The sequence below is a fragment of the Schistocerca gregaria genome, chromosome 2 (genome assembly GCF_023897955.1).
Source record: "Schistocerca gregaria isolate iqSchGreg1 chromosome 2, iqSchGreg1.2, whole genome shotgun sequence".
Lineage (NCBI taxonomy): Eukaryota > Metazoa > Arthropoda > Insecta > Orthoptera > Acrididae > Schistocerca > Schistocerca gregaria.
The window spans coordinates 295,264,678-295,286,275 of record NC_064921.1 but is presented as its reverse complement, the minus strand read 5'-3'; the positions used below and the strand labels follow the sequence as shown (position 1 = coordinate 295,286,275).

General features: G+C 40.2%; 1 protein-coding gene across 1 annotated transcript in view; it reads left to right on the top strand.

The window, feature by feature from the left end:
- Positions 1 to 21,598, top strand: part of LOC126336912 (putative U5 small nuclear ribonucleoprotein 200 kDa helicase) — a 120,920-nt gene that overhangs the window by 85,015 nt on the left and 14,307 nt on the right. Inside the window, exon 22 of the mRNA XM_050001042.1 lies at positions 13,861 to 16,049. Coding sequence (XP_049856999.1) covers positions 13,861 to 16,049 — 2,189 coding nt within the window. The remainder of the gene's footprint in view (positions 1 to 13,860; positions 16,050 to 21,598) is intronic.

Genomic DNA, 21,598 nt, shown 5'->3' with positions numbered 1-21,598 from the left:
CTGACACGAGGCACTTCAGGCAGAGGTGAAGAAAACAGTGAAACACATTGGATTGCATTTTCAAACTACCCTTCCAACTTTTATGACCACAGATACATACAAGTCAGTTTTCACAGCAGTACATTCTTGTTTCAACAATAGGAAGATAATGAATGATAACATGCCAGAGAGTCTGTTGTGTGTATCTGGAATGAAGGGTCTCTGCAGTGCAGATATACTGAAGGGACAAAAATTCCTTCAAAACGTTATGAGATAACTTTTCGTGCCAGTACAAAATGTGGACATTGTCAAACGTCTGCTGTTGTACTAGCAGCAACTTGGCATAATTGTTGAAATATAGACTCTGAGCAGCAGCTCTCACACTACACAGGGTATGTCATATAACTTCACTGTCCCAAATAACTTTTTGTCCAGAAGCAAAGTAAAAAAATTATCAAGCGTATGTTGTTTAACAGCCAGGAGGCACTAATCTGTGTGATCGTCTTTAATCAGGGTGTATACGACCTTGGACATCTGGGAAAAATCCGGGAATTTTTTCATCCGGGAAAAATCCAGGATATTTTTAGAATTTCGGGAATTTTTCATTGTTTTAGTTTTCAGTTAAGGGTATTACTGTATACCACTACTGCAGAATAATACTTGAACAATAAAACATAAACGAGAGAAAATGCTCATGCAAGTGTCTGCCAATTGAAAATACGTCACAGGCTTTAGGAAGACTATGCAGCGCTTCATAACAACAAATTGCTTCCAATGAGCATGAAGTCGCAACTGGTTAAATTCGATTTGTTTTAGCAGTTACGCGCGGGCTCATGCGCATGCGCAGTTGAGTCACGTTTGAGTTGTAGATTCTCCCGCTTCTGGCGACAGGAATATGGCTGCTGGCTGTGCAAGCTGTCACAGCAAGCAGCTAGATGCTACCGGGATAAGGGGGCACCAAATTCATATTCTCGATGGGAAAAAAAACTTTTTTCCCAAAGCACCTAGCATCCTGCGCACGTTTGCCTATCGATTATTCATATGATTTTGAAAAGCTTGCCTGTTGGTTTTTGAACATTTTTCAACACATTTTAAGTTGATTTCTGAATGAATCATAAGTTTACTTTTGAATGCTTGCATAGTGTACGTGATGCCTCTGTGAGGAGAATTCTCGTCATATCTAGAAATAAACTTTCCACAGACAAAAGGGGACGGGGCTATAGCTGAGGGAGTAAAGCCAAACGGATGAATGCCAATCGCTGTCTGATTATGTGGCTGATTGGGTTTGCGAATCTTCAGAATTATTATAATTACTAGCGAAATCCATAGATTCAGACTACCAGAATGGAAGTAAACGACTGACAGGAATAACAGGTGAGAAAGATTACCTACTATTTTCTCAGTGTATCCAAGAAAATGAAATTTTGACAGAAAATTTTTGGCCAGATTGCTACACGAGTAAGGACCAGTAGTACAGTCCCCAGCTAGCAGCCGCGTAAGTTCTACTCTGGAAGTAACGTGGAAAAGAGTTGTTTGAACACGCAATAACGCCTAACCGGAAAATAATCGCAGGATAACTAAACCTGTGATTCTGGCAGGGTCAGTGAAGTTAATTGGTGAACACATTTTGACAGTGGCAGCAATAACTACAGAATTGATGACAAGATTGTTTGTTAGAATGAGGAAAGAGAAGAAACGGGGACATCACACAAATTATGTAATAATTGGATGATTCCATATTTAAATAAAAATTTCGTAATACTACTTTTCGATCTCGTGCTTGAGAAGCTGGTGCGTGTGAATGAAATGTGAAACTATTCCTAACATAAAGCTTTTTGTTTGTAGTAGGCCTAATAGGCATTTGATATTGGTACCTATTGGATTATATTTTGTCGTGTTATAAAAATGGCCATTTGTGTCAAAACAGTCTCGTTTATTTGGTGTGTTACAAAATTGCTGCCATATTAGAAAGGCCTATTTTGTTTTATGTAGCAGACAGTGACAAAATAGACGTAATCATATCGAGAAGCCGCACCAGTCTGGGGTATTATTTGTATTAACAGCTTTTTAAGTATTAGATAACGGCATTTCGATTTTTCATGTAGCAAAACGTTTGACAAACTTTGATCAGGTAATAGATTCTTTCACAAAAAGGAAAGCACCCCATGTAAAGCTGTAGCAAGATTAGAGAGAAAAAAGTGCTAGGAACTAACATTTGCTTATGTCTTGTCAGTATTGGTTTTATATATCCTATATTTAATTTTATGTCACACAAAAAAGCAAGTTATTAACTAATAGGGAATAGAGCTCAGATTTTCTGAAGAGTTCTTGTTCTCTCGATTACAGATAATCCCATCCGCTATTAATTGCGAGATTTTTTTAAAGAGAGGCAGGCTGTCAAACTGGCCGACTGGGAGCAGGAGAGGCACCACAGAACATTTCAATTTCCACTCTCCTGAATATAGTTTGGATGTGCGGTAGAAAAATGCTTTATGAAGAGGCGTGGCACTGCACTTTGGCATACTTAAGACCAAATAATATGTCTTACATTTCCTCGAATACATATGTTTTATGTTTCAGACTTTTCAGAAAGATGTGAGCTACAAGGTAAACATATTTTGAAAATTCGATTGTTTTTTAGTGTTGACCCGGTTTGCAAATGTTGTAGATCTGGGGCTGATACGCAGAGCAGTCTGAGTTCTACTAGGTAGTCTCCACTTGACCCGTGTTTACATTTAGTGATTTTGCTGTTTCCTCTTCGTTTACTCTAACGTAAAATGAAAACAAAACGGATATCTGTGGCCGGTAGCTATCAAGTGAATTAAAACACATTCACAAAATTACGGAATGCTGAAATATGTTATTAGTTTCAGGTTTTTATTTTATTTCCACCTTTCTGACAGTCAAGCATTAATCGCCTTGCGGAACAATGTAGTTATTTTTGTCTGTTTGCTAAAGAAATTTGACTTTTGTTAACCTTTTCCACAGAGGCAGTCAGTTTATTTGAAACGAAATGTTTAATTCCACAGTACTGGCGAGATTCAACTGTTCGGTGCATTTCAAGCACAGGTTTTCATTTTCTAGCACGTATGGCATTATGTCATAATAAAGAAAAGATCAACAGTATATGCGAAAGCTTAGCTTCTCTTGCTTCTTGAGACCAATATTATATGTGAAAGCTTTGCATTTCTTATAGCAGCACTATGTACATTAATTTAAACTATTCGCTATTCCTGTTTGTGTGTTCGTGCTATGTAACAATGATGTTGCTGTTGGCTGACTACATCCCGTGTCCTATGCTCTGAATATACACTGTCATCAGCTGGCGAGATCACGTGACATGAGTTACGAGCGGCTTTCAAAAGCGCATCAAAATCGAGATTTCGATGATTAGGAAAGTAACATGCGGTGTTTGTTGGAATTCCAAAGCATGATTTTGTCATACGAAAATATGCAGCGTACATGTTGTTGCACATCAAAGATATTTCCAAAGCGTGTCTTTTTCCCTGAGTTTCGTTTTCTAAAGTGCCGGGAAATTGCACACCCGTGTATAAAACCATAACCATTCAAAGGATTGATAAGGGAAAATATACTGTCACCCGGGAGAAAGTGTATTTTTAACTGGGAAATCTGGGAAAAATCCGGGAATTTTTTTTCTTTGTCCACGTATACACCCTGTTAGTGTAACTTTGTTTTTAATGAAGGTATGAACAGCAGGACATCTTTTTTTTAATCGCATTCTGGATCTCCTTCTGGATCTCCTCAAAGACCCATTCAGAAGCCTATCACAATGTGCCATTCAAGTAAACACTACATTATCAAAAATGAACACAATATTAACTTTGACTGTCCTGTACCAGCATACAGCACAGGTGATAGTGGTGAGTAACTCATTCACAGTAAACAAAACAATAGTGATTCCTTATTTTGATAGAAGTACATGTTGTACAGTACTGTAGTAATTTTATTAAACAATAAGTTGTGGGCATAAAGGCAGTGGAACACTATTTCCTACCTTATTGCAAATACTGTTTTGTTAATTTACATTCTACATAGAAGAGTAGCATTTCTACCTTCTCTTCATTGGTGTACATTATACTTGCCCATACCTTCAACTGAAGACAGTTGACAGTAAGTGTGCATATGACCAATATTTCCATTGGTCCTCTACCGACTGCAGCAAGCCGGTGAGTTATAATGTGTACTTTCACTGTTTGGTAGTACAGGAGAGTCAGCCAGTTTTCCTAATAACATCATGTTTATTTTAATGGTATACTGTGATACATTTTTGAACAGTTTCTGAGAAGGAGCAGTGGACTACCAAATAAAACATATAGGGTGCCTTTTAAAAAACATACAATGCTGTTATATTTTCATAACAATAAAAGTCACAAAAAAGAGAATTATGCTGGTTAATGTCTTCCAGGTAGCTAAACAACATTTTTGCATTAGGTTTTGTATTTTACTGCTGGAAAAAAACTGATTGTGGGTTGTGGTGTGCGTACTGTAAGACCTTCGGTACATACACCATCAGATTATTTGACTTGTTGCTCTAGCGAAGTAGACGAGTGTCAGCAATATGTCTCGTGGTCTTATCGTGGCATGTTCATCTTCTGCTGCTAGGTCAGACGATAGAAATGCCACTTGCACGCTTAGAGTAGCAGATTGGCGGTGACCATCTTTAAACAAAACTTGATTAATATTCACACACATTTATTAAAATAATAAAAAGCATAAAAATAACTTAACTTGGTTCTGGATGCTGTTTACAATTGACAATCTTATGTTCCTTTGGTCTTGGTATGTTAATCTTATTCTCAAATATATCTCTGATACTTGACAAAGTGTGTATACATTTATCTTCATGGCTATGTACAGGAATATGATAATCTTATTAGGCGCAGATTGAAACTTGACTATAGACTGGTACACACTAATGCAGACTGACTAATCGAAGGTCTGTACACTCGTTATAATACCTCGCGTGTTCAGGTATCACTGCGTGAGTGTGATCCGCGAGTAGAAAAGGTTCTACGTTAGCAGCAATCTCATTGGCTGCATTATATATTAATACGCGGATCGTCGGAAGCAGAATTTGGTCCGTCTCTAAGACAGCGCCATCTCGTAGTGCGGAGACAGTCAGTGCTGTGCCTGTGCTGTTGTGCTTAGCGGGGCACGCTCTTTTGGGAAAGTTGTGTACGCGCTAACTACATGAAACTATGTACACAACATGGGTAGTTGAGATAAATAGGGCACACTGTCTTAAAGTGTTGATGGCATGTTGTCTCTGAATAGAAATTTGAAGTTAAGAGATTACTTTCTTTTGAAAACTTTAACATTGTTCATTGTATCCAGATTTATTTGTTCTTTAATTAATTATTTTCCATAGATTTTAAGTAATTTTTTTAAATAATGAAACCAAATAAGACATGATGTCAATACGTGTAATATAATTGATAGGCACATATTCATTTTCAATATAAGACTGAAAATTAAGCCACCAAGAAATAACACCGAAGTGGGCAGAAAATAAACTGATTTTTTTTACCTGTCCCTGTCTGTAGGTATTTATGATGTGCTTTTTGATGTTCAGCTGAGATGTCGATCCATTTTTCTGCATAGTGTTTTGATGAACCCAGTTATCATCTACAGGTGTTGTGAGCTTTGTTATTAGGCAGGTAGTTTCTACACATAGATGCTCACAATTGTCTTTCCTCATCTGCTTTGTGATTCGTACAATGCCTTCTCATTGCTCCTTGTGATCAGAAAGCTGGATGTTAGAATAAAGCACTTTAATGTAACACACAGTTATAGGATTTCTGTTTCTTACTGTGGTAATTTTTATTTAGCCTTATGGTTTTCAAATCTTCAAAATGAAAATGATAAGTGCCTACCACGTGTCTGGTAGATCTTCGAAAAGTGAATGTGCCATTTCATCTCCGGCAGAAAGCTATTGCCCCCAGGGGCTCAGCATTCATTTGCTGGGTACAGGCTTGGCGATCCCGGGGTTCCTAAGCTGGGAACTGGTAAGCACGGCCAGTCCTCTGTCACCGTAACCTCTGAGCATGTTTCAGTGACCACCGTGCAGTGCGGTGGTGGAAGGTTGTGTGTCACAGGGAATGGGGATCTTGGCTTGACCGCCTAGATTGTGAGGATGGAATTAAAAAAAAACACCATTCTCAAGGTGTACTGCGCACCGATGAGATGCATGGTTGTTGAGGTGGAACAGTCATTAGCGGGCAACCTTTTGGGAACCTGCTGCATCTCAGTTGTATAAGGCTTACTTAGGCACACAGGACTCTGTCTGAATGGACCCTTATTTTCCTAGCTGCTCGTGGGACCGAGCTGGAACCCTCGAAATCATCATCTTATCCTCCCAGCGGGAGTTCTCTCACTCATTCATCAAAAAGAATGAGGGAGGCTAGTCCTCTTGATAATCAACTTACTGTCAGTAACGGGGCTCAATGAATTATGAATCATAATGTCTTTGTAGTGAGTAAGAGGAAGGAGGGGACATTTGAAAAAGTGTCCCCCTTCTATATCCATAAAGGCTTAGAAGGGCTGGCTGGTACACTAAAGTCTGTTAAGCGGTTGCACAATGGTTCCTCGCTTGTGGAGACAAACCGGGCAAAGCAGGTAGAACTCCTTAAGAAGTCACTGAAATTGAGTGAGTATGACATCATTGTTGAGTTTCATAACTCCCTTAACTCCAGCAAATGTGTGGTAACCTGCAGTGATATTATGGATATAGACATTGCTGAACTGAGACAGGAATGGGCACCACAGGGATCATGGATGTGGAAAAAGGACACACAAGAACAATGGAGAGACTGAGAAGACTTTTATTGTGACCTTCAATTCTCCAACGCTACCTGAACACATCATGGCAGGTTTCCTCCGACTTAGGGTTCAGCCGTATGTAACTAATCCTATGCGATGCTTCAAATGCCAACATTTTGGCCATGCAACACTGAGTTGCAGAGGCGAAGCGACTTGTGGGAAGTATGGAAAGGCAGCCCATGAAGCTGGGACGGACTGTCCATCTTCAGCAGTTTGTGTTAACTGCTCTGGAAGCCACCCAGTCTGGAGCCGAGCATGTCCTGTTTTAGCAGAGGACCGCAAAATTCAGGAAATCAAAGTGACCAAGTGGATCCCGTACACAGAAGCCAAAAAGAACTATCAGGAGATGAAACCCCGTCTTTGCCATTTCTTATGCTTCATTGGTTCAGACACCCATTAGTAAGGTCAATGCTTCGACTGACACAACCTCCAATGTTCCCTATCCATCTCTAGCACCTGCACTTGCACCTGTATGTGCCGAAGTAAATTGAAATACATAGCATTTCAAACAGCTACAATGGAAAAGACCAGTAATGCTTCCACAGTGCACCCCAAAAGCAGTGTGTCCCTCAACACCCAGTTTCTTTGAAGAAAAGTGGCTCTCACCGCCGCCTTTCCCTCTCATCCTTGCTGGGAAAGGGTGCAGGAAAAGGATCCCAACATTCAGGTCGAGAGCTGACCCGGGCTCCATCAGACGTCATTCTGGCACGTCTGACTGACTGATGATACAAGTGGTTGCTGTTCAGATAGTGGCCCATGTTGACATCACAGGGAGCTCTGTGTACTTACCACCCCATGAGCCTCTTGATAGTGGGGTCCTCACTCATCTTAATGAACTATCCTTCATGGATTTTGATGCCTCATCACCAGACCCAGTCAGCCCCAAAACCCCACCTCACTGTACAAGTGCCTCACCCCCTTGGGCCAAAGACAGGGGTAAATCAAGACCACATTGACAAAATGGCTCCCTTACCTTAATGGAATATAAATGGATACAGGACTCGTCTGGCAGAACTGAGACCCCTTGTACAGGACAGACCCTTTTGCCTCTGCCTTCAAGAGACTCATTTTAAAGAGACTGACAGACCTGTACCTGGAGGTCATCTCCTTTATAGAAACAACTACCTTACTGGTGACAGGGCAAAAGGTGAGTTTGCAGTGTTCATAAAGGAATTTTCACTCCTCACCTGTTCCGTTAACAACAACAACACTACAAGTGGTTGCTGTTCAGATAGTGGCCCATGTTGACATCACAGGGAGCTCTGTGTACTTACCACCCCATTAGCCTCTTGATAGTGGGGTCCTCACTCATCTTAATGAACTATCCTGACCCGTTCTCCTTTTGGGGGACTTCAATGCACACAGTGCACTATGGGGTTCTAACACCACATGCCCCAAGGGTCGGGTACTCGAGGTTTATGCTACACACAACAGATCTTATACTGCTGAACATTGGTCAAGCCACACATTTTAGCACTGCTACAGGTTCGTCTACAGCCATAGACCTCTCCTCCTGCTCACTTTCTCTTGGGGACACTGCTCAGTGGGCAGTGGATGATGACCATGGTAGTGAACATTGCCCAGTCTGGACCCATCTGTCTGATGTAACAGATCCTGAAAGAAAGCAACAGAGATGGTTATTCAAGAAGGCTAACTGGATGCTTTACAGGTAGTTTGCTGTTTTCAAGCAATGTGACGGTATCCAGGACTGGGTGGATCACATTACAGCTGTGATTCACAATGCTGCTGATGCATCCATCCCAAAGTCTGTGTGGAAGTGCCGAGGAGGCGACCTGCCCCTTGGTGGATTAATGAGTGTTACTTTGCAATTAGGAACAGGAGGGCAGCAACGCGCAGATTCAATTGATGCCCTACAGATGAGAATCCTGCAAACTTTCAAATGGCACGTGCAAAGGCGAGGAGAATAATCCGGGAGATTAAGCAGATATCTTGGAAAGAGTTCCTGAACTCCATCAATAGGTCCACGCCCACATCTAAACTATGGGAAGCCATTAGGAAGATCTCAAGGCACAACTCTCGAGCGCCAATAGCAGCTCTACGAATACAGGGGTCTCTCGTAACATCGACAACGGATGTAGCCCAGACAATGGCTGACTCGTATAAATCCCTTACGGCCGCTTCCAGCTAGGATCCCGCCTTCTGTCAATATCGGAAGGCACAGGAGAAGACTGATCTTGATTTCCATTCCACTAGCATGGAAAAGTACAACGAGCCTTTCTCTCTGTGGGAGCTGGATTCTGCATTGTCAGTTGCTTGTGATACAACCCCTAGAAACGACCTGATAACCTACAGCATGTTACAACAGTTGGACTGATGGTCGAATGAAGTCCTCCTTCAGCTCTTCAATAAATTTTGGATAACTGGTGGCTTTCCCAATTCGTGGAAGGAATCTATTTTAATCTCAATTTTAAAACCAGGAAAGGATCGGAGAGACCCTGGTAGTTGTTGTAGTATTACCCTGACACGCTATGTAGGAAAGACACTGGAGTGTATGGTCAATCGGTGTTTAGTGTGGGTTCTGGAAACCAGGTCCCTACTCAGTCCCTCCCATGTGGGTTCAGGAGGTATCGCTCCACTCTCAATAACCTGACCCTGCTCGAAGCTGCTATTCAATTAGCTTTCCTTCATAAGGAACACCTTATCAGTGTTTTCTTTGATTTGGAAAAGGCCTACGACACTACCTGGAGGCATAATATTTTGTCGCAGCTCCATCAGTGGGGATTCCGTGGACATCTACCGACCTTCATACGGTCCTTTCTCTCGGACAGGTATTTTACATACAGTGTTGGGAATGTCTTGTCTGACGATTTTAAGCAGGAGATTGCTGTCCCTCAAGGGAGTGTCTTAAGAGTCACGGCTTTCACTATCGCAATCAATAGCATTACAACCACAGTACGACGTCAAGTACTATGTTCCTTATTTGTGGATGACTTCTTCATCTTTTGTGCATCCTCCAGCCTCACCATGGCTACTTGGCAATTGCAACTGATGATCAGGTGGTTGGAGGAACGGTCTCGCACCACAGGTTTTAAATTCTCATGAGATAAAACAGGTTGTGTTGCTTTTAATCATTCTCGCTGTCTGTTTAATTTGCCCATTTTAAAACTGGGGGACACAGATCTCACTTTCAAGGAAAAGGTGAAGTATCTGGGTCTTGTCTTTGATAAGAAATTAACATGGTTGCCACACATTAAAGAACTGAAACTGAGATGTCTCAAGGCCTTAAACATCCTTAAATGTATCAGTCATAGGTCTTGGGGAGCTGACAGAGCACATCTGCTACAAATTTATAAGGCCTTCGTGCGACCCCGGCTTTAATACGGATGCTGGATGTATGGGTCAGCAAGGCCTTCATATCTTAAAATGCTAGATGCAGTTCACCACGATGGTATTAGGCTGTCAACAGGGGCCTATCGCCTGAGCCCTGTTGTTAGTTTGTGTGCAGATGCTGCTGAGCCTCCGCTGTCTATTCAATATCTTCTCGTGGTATGCCAAGAAAATAGGTCATTGTCTGTTCCTACATCGCCAGCATCCAGTTACATTGTTCAGCTGCCAGTGGAACTGCTGTTCAATCATCGACCACAAGCAAGACGGCCATTTGGGATCAGTGCAAGGGAGAGTCTTGAATTATTACCGGTGGGGAGGCATTAAGGGCCAAAGCCATGGGTGGAGTAGAGCATCCCCATGGATACTAGCAAGGCCTAGGTTGCTTTTAGAAATGACTACTTACAAGAAGCATTGTACCCCAGACCATGTTTTTAATATAAAATTTAACGAAATTTTACTTAGCCACCCAGATTTTATTACCGTCTACATGGATGGTTCTAAGCAGGGAGATGTTTCCTGTTGTTCTGTTGTGTTCCCCGACACTGTCCTCAGGATAGGGCTCCCAGAGCAGTTTACATTTTATTACTCGGAATTGTTTGCTGTCCTGAGGGCAATGGAGCAGATGAGACAGCGCCGTGGCAAAAAATTTATCATCTGCTCCTATTCTCAAAGTGCCGTTCTCGCTGTTGGACAGATGTACCCAGCAGATCGGATGGACACAGCAGATCGGAAGGTTCAACAAGTGCAGGACACTCTCCTCCTCTTGCACAGGCAAAACAAGGAAATCATTTTTTGCTGGGTTCCAGGGCACATTGGCATCCAGGGAAACGAACTTGCGAATGCTCCTGCTAAGGAGGCTTGCTCCCTTCCTCCTGCTGCCTGCTGTTCAGTCCGTCTCCGGGCTGTCACTTCATTTGTGACTAGCAAGGCCATATGTTGGTGGGAATCCCAGTGGCTAGAAGTGAGGAACAATAAACTACGTTCCATCAAGACTTCAGTGCAAACATGGATCACCTCCTTCTGATCGTGACGGTGTGAAGAAGTAGCACTTACTCGGCTTAGAGCCGGACATTGTCCACTGACACCTGGATTGTCCACTGACACCTGGATTGTCCACTGACACCTGGCTTCCTCTTACATCGGGAGCAGCCCCTAGTATGTCAGAGATGCGGGACATAGCTGTCAGTATGACATCTGTTACCTGAGTGTGTTTTATATGGTGATCTGAGGGTTGAACTGAGTCTTTTGACTGATAAGAAGCTGAATGTCATTGGTGTCTTAAAATTTTGTGTGGTGTCCAGAATTCTTCCAAAAATACTTGGAGTTAGATCTTAATGGATCATGTATTATTTCTGTCATCATCTAGCCATTGTTTTTTGTCCCTTTTTTAACAGATTCATTACAGGTATTTTCTCCATGATTTTGTTTAGTTATCCCACTGTGTCTCACTGGGGTTTTATTATGGGCTTTTATGAACCTCATCTTTTTGAGGTTGTTTTACATTTCCTGTGGTGGAATCAAATGTAGTTTTCCAGTTAATTATCTCCTTCCATAGATCGTGAAAATCTTCGGTATAACATTAATGCAAAGGGCTGATGACCTAGCTGTTTAGTGCCCTCTGCCATAAATAATAATAATAATAATAATAATAATAATAATCACCACCAGAAAGGTATTGAACTGTAAACCTATTGCTTTCGAAGAAATTTAAGTTTGCTTCACTATTAAAATGCATTGTATAGCGTGCAAATCAGTCTTACTTTAAAGCCCTAATAATGTCTTCTCAGCAGTGTTTTAAATAGTTTACTTTGTGTTAAGTGTGTGTAGATTTGTGATTGTTTTCTCAGTCTGTTCAAGAATTCCTGTACTGTGTAAACCGGATTGGTTAATGAATATTTTCTACATCTGAAAACACTTCAGCTGTCTATCAGGCTTCTATTTCTGTAGCCAGATAGTGAAAGACTGTATTTGCTTGCTTTGTGTCAAAGTTAGATTTAGAAGAAGGAAATATAGACCGTTTTGTTTTCCCATATTGTATTTATGAATATCTATATTAACTGCTCTGGATTATTGGCGACAAATCTCATCTCTGAGTAAGTGTACTGTGAGACTGTGATTAATGTACTCAGTTGTTCAAGCAGGTGCCTGCACTATGTGTGTATGTGGACCCATACACAATTCCAATTACTTTCATTTTTGCAATGAATATCTTTTGCCTAAGTAAGGAGTTAAAATAATATTTTTATCCTGTAGGACATCAGTGAATCAAAATGTGCAAAATTTGTTAACTTGCTGATTTCTGCATCTCCAGTGTTGGCTATTATTCTTAGGATAGTGGTGGCTGAACATAAATGTTACAGCAGGCCTGCTAATGGTTTTTCGTGCACTTCCAAAGCTTAGACCTTTTTACTGTATTTATTATTATTTGTTTGTACACTGCATCCATAAAAGGTGTGATATTATTTACAGTACAGAACAGGACAAGCTATTTTTTCCAGAATTCAAAGTGACTAAATAATAAATTGAATGACAAAATTGTTTCCTCTTTTCTCTGTTGACACCAATTTTCACATCATCCGCAAGAACAACTAATTCTACCCTCTGAGTCAAATAAAATAGTAGATAATCAACATGAGCAAGAACGCAAATGAGCCCTTGATCGAAACGTGCTGAACTCTCATTGTGATTTCTCCCAGTAATGTGTTGTCCCCATCAGTATGCCTCGGGCATCCTAATTACCTAATTTTTCGTAAGCTTTCAAACAAACTTGGATAACCTAATAATCTGGTGATTTATATTCTGTAGTGGTTATGTATTTTATGTGAATAATATATAGTATAAATCAGTGGAAAACCCAGGATAAAATAAAAATAATATTAGGAAATAATAGATTGCTACTCACCATATAGAGGAGATATTGGGCCACAGACAGAACAACAAAAAGACTGTTATACATATGAGCTTTTGGTCAAAAGGGCCAAAAGACCTTCTAATGCAGAACACACACACACACACACACACACACACACACACACACACATTCAAGCAAGCACAATTCACACATATGGCCACTGTTTCTGGCCATTGAGGCCTATCGGCCTCAGTGACAATATACAGTGGTCATGCGTGTGTGATTTGGACTTGCATGAATGTGTGTGTGTTTTCTACATTGAAGAAGTCCTTTTGGCTGAAAGCACACATGTTGTGCCTGTATGTGAGTGAACATCTCCTTCATGTGGTGACTAGCAATTGTATCCTTTTCATAATATTGTCAAGTATATAGTACCTGTTTCCTAATTACCTTAATTTTAATTAATAGTTAAATCTGGCATAGATCACCTCTTACTGCTGAGGTATTCTTTTAATACAATATCCATGTAGTGATGCAGAAAAATAAATCGAGAGATACAAAACAAAAAGCATATTAATGTTCCCAGTTGACACATTGTCAATAAAGTGCACATTCCCCCCACCCCCTCCCCACCCCACCCCTCGACCCCCTCCCTCAGTAATACCAGAAGGGTTAGTGGGGGGGGGGGGGAGGGGAGGAGGATATACATGCACAGTTGCTTGTTTAATTGTTGGTGAAGGACAATTTTCAGACAGGAAAATTTGTCTGACAATCATTAATATACATGTTGCACTTAATGACAATAGTCACATTACATACAAGCTTTATTTTTTTATTTTCAGATTATATGACCTGGGACCAAATGAAATAGGAGAACTCATCCGAGTTCCAAAGCTGGGGAAAACCATTCACAAATATGTACACCAATTCCCAAAACTTGAGCTATCCACTCACATTCAACCTATTACCCGATCTACTCTTCGAGTTGAATTGACAATTACTCCAGATTTCCAGTGGGACGAGAAGCTGCATGGTGCATCAGAAGCATTTTGGATTCTTGTTGAAGATGTTGATTCTGAAGTCATTCTTCATCACGAATATTTTCTTTTGAAATCAAAATATTCAACTGATGAGCATCTCGTAAAATTTTTTGTACCTGTATTTGAACCTCTGCCTCCACAGTATTTCTTAAGAATTGTCTCAGATAGGTGGATTGGAGCCGAAACACAACTTCCCGTCTCTTTCAGGCATTTGATTTTGCCAGAAAAGAACTTGCCACCTACAGAGCTTCTTGACCTGCAGCCATTGCCTGTATCTGCTCTCAGGAACAATGTGTTTGAATCATTATATTCTGACAGATTTCCACAATTTAATCCAATTCAGACCCAAGTCTTCAATGCTGTTTATAATAGTGATGATAATATCTTCATTGGAGCTCCTACAGGTTCTGGTAAAACAACAATCGCAGAATTTGCAGTTCTGAGACTATTATCACAGAATTCAGATGGCCGATGTGTGTATCTGGTACCAAAAGAAGCATTGGCAGAACTAGTGTTTCAGGAGTGGCAACAAAAATTTGGTATGTCACTTGGTAAAAAGGTTGTATTACTTACTGGAGAAACTGGGACTGACTTAAAACTCCTGGCAAAAGGGCAGATAATTGTCTGTACAGCAGAAAAATGGGACGTTCTATCAAGACGATGGAAGCAGCGAAAAAATGTGCAGAATATACAATTATTTATTGTTGATGAGCTTCAGTTGATTGGTGGTGAAGATGGACCAACTTTGGAAGTAGTGTGTTCTCGTATGCGGTACATATCATCTCAGATAGAAAAACAAATCAGGATTGTAGCATTGTCGGCTTCCTTAGCAGATGCTAGAGATGTTGCGCAGTGGCTTGGCTGTAATGCAAATGCAACATTCAATTTCCATCCATCTGTTAGACCAGTACCTCTGGAACTTCACGTGCAGGGTTTCAATATTACACACAATGCCTCGAGACTTATTGCGATGGCAAAACCAGTGTACAATGCTATTTTAAAGCACAGTCCTCACAAACCTGTTATTGTGTTTGTACCAACCAGGAAACAAGCTCGCTTGACAGCTATTGACCTTCTAACTTTCACAGCTGCCGAAGGACAACCAAATAGATTTTTCCATGCAGAGGAAGAAGATATCAAACCATTTTTAGATCGCATGCAGGATAAAACTCTTCGTGAAACATTATCACAAGGTGTAGCATACATACACGAAGGCCTCACTCCTGGAGATCATAGGCTTGTTGAACAGTTGTTTGACTCTGGTGCGATACAGGTGGCAGTAGTCACAAAAAATCTATGCTGGGGTGTGAATATTGCTGCACATTTAGTGGTCATTATGGACACTCAATTTTACAATGGAAAGATACATGCATATGAAGATTATCCCATTACAGATGTGTTGCAAATGGTTGGACGGGCAAATAGACCATTGGAAGATGATGACGCAAAGTGCATTCTCATGTGTCAGAGTTCCAAGAAAGATTTCTTTAAGAAATTTTTGAATGAATCACTACCGGTTGAGAGTCATCTTGATCATCGTCTCCATGACCATTTCAATGCTGAGATTGTTACAAAAACAATTGAAAACAAACAAGACGCAGTTGACTACTTAACATGGACTTTCTTATACCGTAGGCTAACACAGAACCCAAACTACTATAACTTGCAAGGTGTAACTCACAGGCATCTGTCTGACCATTTATCAGAGCTTGTAGAGAATACACTGAATGATTTGGAACAGTCAAAATGCATTAGCATTGAAGATGAAATGGATTGTTTACCTCTGAATCTGGGTATGATTGCTGCATATTATTACATTAATTACACAACTATTGAATTGTTCAGTTTGTCCTTGAATAATAAGACCAAAATCCGTGGTCTGCTGGAGATTATCTCCTCTGCAGCAGAATATGAAGATGTCCCCGTACGCCACAAAGAGGATGCACTACTGAAGAATCTTGCCCAGCGCCTTCCAAATAAACTGCCTCAAGGTGAGATCATACTATTTTTATGTATTAATCTATCTTAATAAAGAAGGTGACAGAACGGACATGATTGAAAGTCACTGCTTAAAGAGTGGAGTGTTTACAGACACTTCAGAAGGATATAAGTAATAGTCATAACAGTATTAATAATAATAATCCTTGATATAATAATTGACTGTACAATATCAGTTCTCTTTAGAAATATTTATTGGCTTGTACCATACGGTATAGTTGTGTATTGTAATATCATAGAAATTATTTTTTCTTTAGTAACAAAATGGTCAAAAATAAGTCTCTCATGGTGATATATTCAGTTTCCCTCTCTTCCTCATCACCATCATCATCATTATTTATTGCATCAATGGGCCTTTTAATGCCTACAGCAGAAAAGAAATAACCACACTACAAAATGAAAGCACTACACTATAAAAAATTACAAAATAACATACTGCAAAAAGCACAATAACAGAAGGAGATCACACACCAGAAGAGATTTCTACTGCAAATGGTAGTCCATAATTGTGAGAGTTTAGCTTCCTATTCCACTGTTGTTGGTTCCACTTGTTTAAGGATTGTTAATACTCGATCAGGTCAAATTGTCCTGCTTGCCAGGTTCAGATCTCGCCAATGCTTAAGTTTTAAATAAAAATCATCAGCATGTCTGACATAAGAAGCCATGCTTGTCAAAGAGGGCGAAGGGAGTGTTCGAAGATTCAGGGCACTTTTTTGCCCTTAGGTTGGGGAACTACCCCTTAAAGATGGAAGAATCAGCAATGCACAATGGCACGAGGACACGGAAGGCAGTGGAAACCCCTGCATTAAATACACGCAATGTAATCCACCTGTAACTGAAAAAGTGTGATGCTCTCTCCATTGGTAGAAAATTCCAGACTAGTTCCCATTTGGATGTCAGGGAGTGGCCTGCCATGAGGAAAAGATTGAATAAACAGCGAAATGGTAATGTCATATTATATGGTTCGGGGCACGGTGTTTCAGAAGTTTGAATGTGGTAGGGAAGCTAGAAAATCTGAAAAGGGAAATGGTAAGGCTCAGTATAGATACAGTGGCAGTCATTGAAGTGAAATGGAAAGCAGAAAAAGCAGAAAATGGTATAATGAGAATAGGATTAATTATTAATTGGAAGGTAGGGCAGGGAGAGAGTTAGAACAGTACACTGATAGGATCACTCTCATCTGAATCAACAGCAAACCAACACCCTCAACAATAGTTCAGATATACATGCCAACGTCACAAGTAGAAGATGAAGCTATAGAGAAAGTATATGATGGTACTGAAAAGATAATTCAGCACATAAAGGGAGATGAAAATCTAACAGTCAAGTGAGATTAGAATGAAGTTGTAGGAGAAGGAGTAGAAGAGAGAGCCTAATTGAGTTCTAAATAAACTTCAACTAGTGACAATAATACTATTTTCAAGAATCACAAGAGGAAGAGGAGGTGGTATGCTTGGAAAAGGCAGGGAGATACAGAAAGACTCCAATTAGATTACGTCACATGCAGGAACAGATGTAGACTCAGCTCACTTAGAGTAGATTGAAATTTAAGAGACTGTTTGAAAGAATCAGTGTGCCCAGAAGTGGGATACGGAAGTACTAAGGAATGAGGAGACAGACATGAATTTCTCTAGGGTATAGATATTTTGAAAATAAATAACTCAGTAGGTAGTTCAGATGAAGAGAAGTGGACATCTCTAAAAAGGAAAGGAAAACATAGGAACACATGGAAGCTAACTACAAGTTACTTAGGAATGAAATAGATAGTAAATGCAGGGAAGCTAAGGGGAAATGGCTACATGACAATTGTGGAGAAATCGAAAAAGAAATGATTGTAGGAAGGACTGACTCGGCATATAGAAAAGTCAAAACAATCGTCAGTGAAAGTAACCCTTGAGCGGGTGCACCTTTTTCATAATGAGCAGGTGCGCGACGTGCTCTGTACACATTTTAATAAATGCTGTCTTTATGTTACCAAGGTAATGATATGTGAACAGAATCACAGTTTAATTAAACCACGGTAAAATAAACTTTCAATGTTATGAAAATAAAAGTTGGCACTCACCATTTAGGAAGATGCTGAATTGCAAAGAGGCACAACAATGAAAAGACTCTCGCAAATAAAGTTTTCAGCCTGTAAGGCCTTCGTCAAAAATAGACCCCCCTCACACACACACACACACACACACACACACACGCAACTCACATACACAACTGCACTCTCAGGCAATTGAAGCCACACCAGATGCGATTCGGCGTCTCCACTACACGCTGAGTGGCAACTTCCTTTTCATTATATTACTCTGTTACCACATATGTTACCCCACAGTAATGGAAACACTTGAAGCATTGAACACTGCATGAGACCCCAGCCAACCACTTATTTGATTACTAATTATCTTATAGTCAACTGCCTCATTGTGGGTCATTTTCTTGCACAGATCGCAAATTTTTCCTCACCTAGCTAGTTATTTATTTTATATTGCTGATGCTCACTTTGATGTATGACAACACAACATATCACTATGTTAGCTGAACAAATAATGAAGGAATAGGTATGAGCTTGCAATTGTAAAGCAACAATGAAACGGTGCAAAATATATACATAGGCAAACTTGCTCAGGGGTCAAAAACAAGGGCAGCGACATTAAGAGTGCAATGGAAAATCACTATTAAATGCAGAGGAGTGAGCAGATAGGTGGAAAGAGTACATTGGAGGCCTTTATAAGGGGGAGGACTTGTCCGATGATGTGTTAGAAGAAGAAACAGGGAAGAGACAGGAGATCCAGTACTAGAGTGATAATTCAAAAGAATTTTGGATGACTTAAAATCAAATAAGGCAGAAGGGATAGGTAACATTCCATCAGAATTTCTAAAATCATTGGCGGAAGCGACAATAAAATGATTATTCATGTTAATGTGTAGAGTGTATGGGATGTGATATCCCATCAGACTTTCGGAGGCACATCATCCACACAATGCTGAAGACAGCGAGATCCAACAAGTATGAGAATTACCGCACAATTAGCTAAACAGCTCTAAATTGCTGACAATAATAATACACAGAAGAATGGAAAAGAAAATTGAAGTTCTTTTACATGATGATCATTTTGGCTTTGGCGATGCGATTGGTAATAGAAACATGACTGAAGAAAAATCAAGATACTTTGATAGGATTTGTCAACACAAAAAAAGGTTCAGCGATGTAAAATAGTGCAAGATATTTGAAGAGGAAAATAGTGCTAAGCTATAGGGAAAGATGGTAATACACAATATGTACAAGAAGCAACAGAGCAATAAGATTGGAAGACCAAGAACGAAGCACTCTTATTACAAAGAGTGTAAGACAGGAATGTTAATTTTCTCCTCTACCGTTCAATCTCTACAGCGAAGAAACAATGATGGAAATAAAAGAAAGGATCAAGAATGGGATTAAAATTCAAGGTGGAAGGATATCAGTGATAAGATTCACCTATGAAATTGCTATCCTTAGTGAAAATGAAGAAGAATTACTGGATGTGTTGAATGTAATTAAAAGTCTAATGAGTGCAGAATGTGGATTGAGAGTAAACTGAAGAAACATAAAAGTTATGAGAAGTAATGGAAGTGAGAAACTTAAACATCAGAATTGGAGATCAAAAAGTAGGTGAAGTTAAGGATATAGGCTACCTAGACAGCAAATAACTCATGATGGAAGGAGCAAGGAGGACATAGAAATCAGACTAGCACTGCAAAGAATATATTCATGGCCAATAGAAGTCTACTAGTAGCAACGGTAGGTCTTAATTTGAGGAAGGAATTTCTGAGAATTTGCATTTGGGGCACAGCATTGTATGTTAGTGAAACAAGGACTGTTGAAAAACCAGAATGAAAGAGAATCAAGGCATTAGATGTGGTACTACTTCTAGGGAAAATTGAGGTGGGCTGACAAGGTAAGAAGTGAGGAGCTCGTCCACAGTATAGATGAAGAAAGGAATATATGGAAAGCACTGACAAGAAGAAGGAACAGGATGTTAGTACCCTGATAAGTCATCAGAAAACAACTTACATGGTAGTAGAGGGTAAAAAGTATAGAGGACATCAGAGATCGGAATACATCCAGCAAATAATGATGGACATAGGTTGAAATAGCTACTTAGAGATGGAAAAGTTTGGCAGAGGAGAGGAATTCGTGCCAGGCTAAATCAAATCAGTCAGATACTGATGATTTTTTTTGGGGGGGGGGGGGGAGGGGGGGACACTCAACTCTTCCCTCGCATTCTTGGATTCCCCTTGGGCATTTCCCAACAGGTTGAGAATGGATAATTCAATATGGGATATGTGTATCAGCTTGAGGGATGCAGCCAATTCAATGTAGACTCTAGCGCCCTAAATTTCGACCAATTTGTATATTTCCAAATTTCTGGTGCAGGTCATCTTTCATCCTTCATTCCCACTCATCTTCCATGGTATTGTAGATGCCTCTATAGATCTTTCGAAATATCCTCCTGCTTTCTGCTAATTTGTTGTGTAGCCCAAGATATCGTATTCATCTCTTAAAAGAGTTGTTCCTTCTCTGGCACCTATCTTGCACCTTGGCCATCCTTGTCCAGAGATTTTTGCAGACTTGGCTCTCCCTCCAGCACCAGCACATTTTCCCCTTCTTTATTTTCTGTTTCAGCTTTTCCTTATTATGCATCTGCCTAAAATTTTGATAACTACAAATTCAGTGTTATTTTAACTGTGTGTCTGTCAGACTTCCTCTGCTTCTTTTTGTTTACAAAGGGGAAGGGTCTAATGTAAGATAGAAAAAACATGACCCGCCGCGTGGGATTAGCAGAGCGGTCTAAGGCGCTGCAGTCATGGACTGTGTTGCTGATCCCGGCGGAGGTTCAAGTCCTTCCTCGGGCATGGGTGTGTGTGTTTGTCCTTAGGATAATTTAGGTTAAGTAGTGTGTAAGCTTAGGGACCGATGACCTTAGCAGTTAAGTACCATAGGAAAGAAATATGTAGATCGTATATGGTGTCCATCACAGTGAAAGAAATTTTTTACATGTGTGATGTTAATTGACCTAGACACAATTTGTTGACTGTATTAGTCGACTTAACACCTTCAATGTGCCATTGTGAATTATCTGTGTGGGGCTTCTCAGCTGTACAAGTGAGTGAAAAGTTTTAAACAATTGGAAGTCCAGTATGGAATGATGACAGTATTATGAAAAGAATAGATAACTACTCACCATATAGCGGAGATGCTGTGGATGGACACAACAAAAATAGTGTCAAACAAGTAACGTTTTGGCCAAAAAGGCCTTTATCAGTGTGTGTGTGTGTGTGTGTGTGTGTGTGTGTGTGTGTGTGTGTGTGTTTTCTGTGCTATAGTTAGAGTAACGAACAGTGGCAGTAGAATTTAGACTTGTTCTGCACATCTGCGCCATGCGTTCTCTGACATCCAATGATTTTTCAGTCCAAGTGCTCAGCTGTGAATGTTGTGATCAGTATAAACATTAAATGTGATCATAGCGAGTTATTTAGTGAATCTTTGTTACGTTGTTGTGAGTTG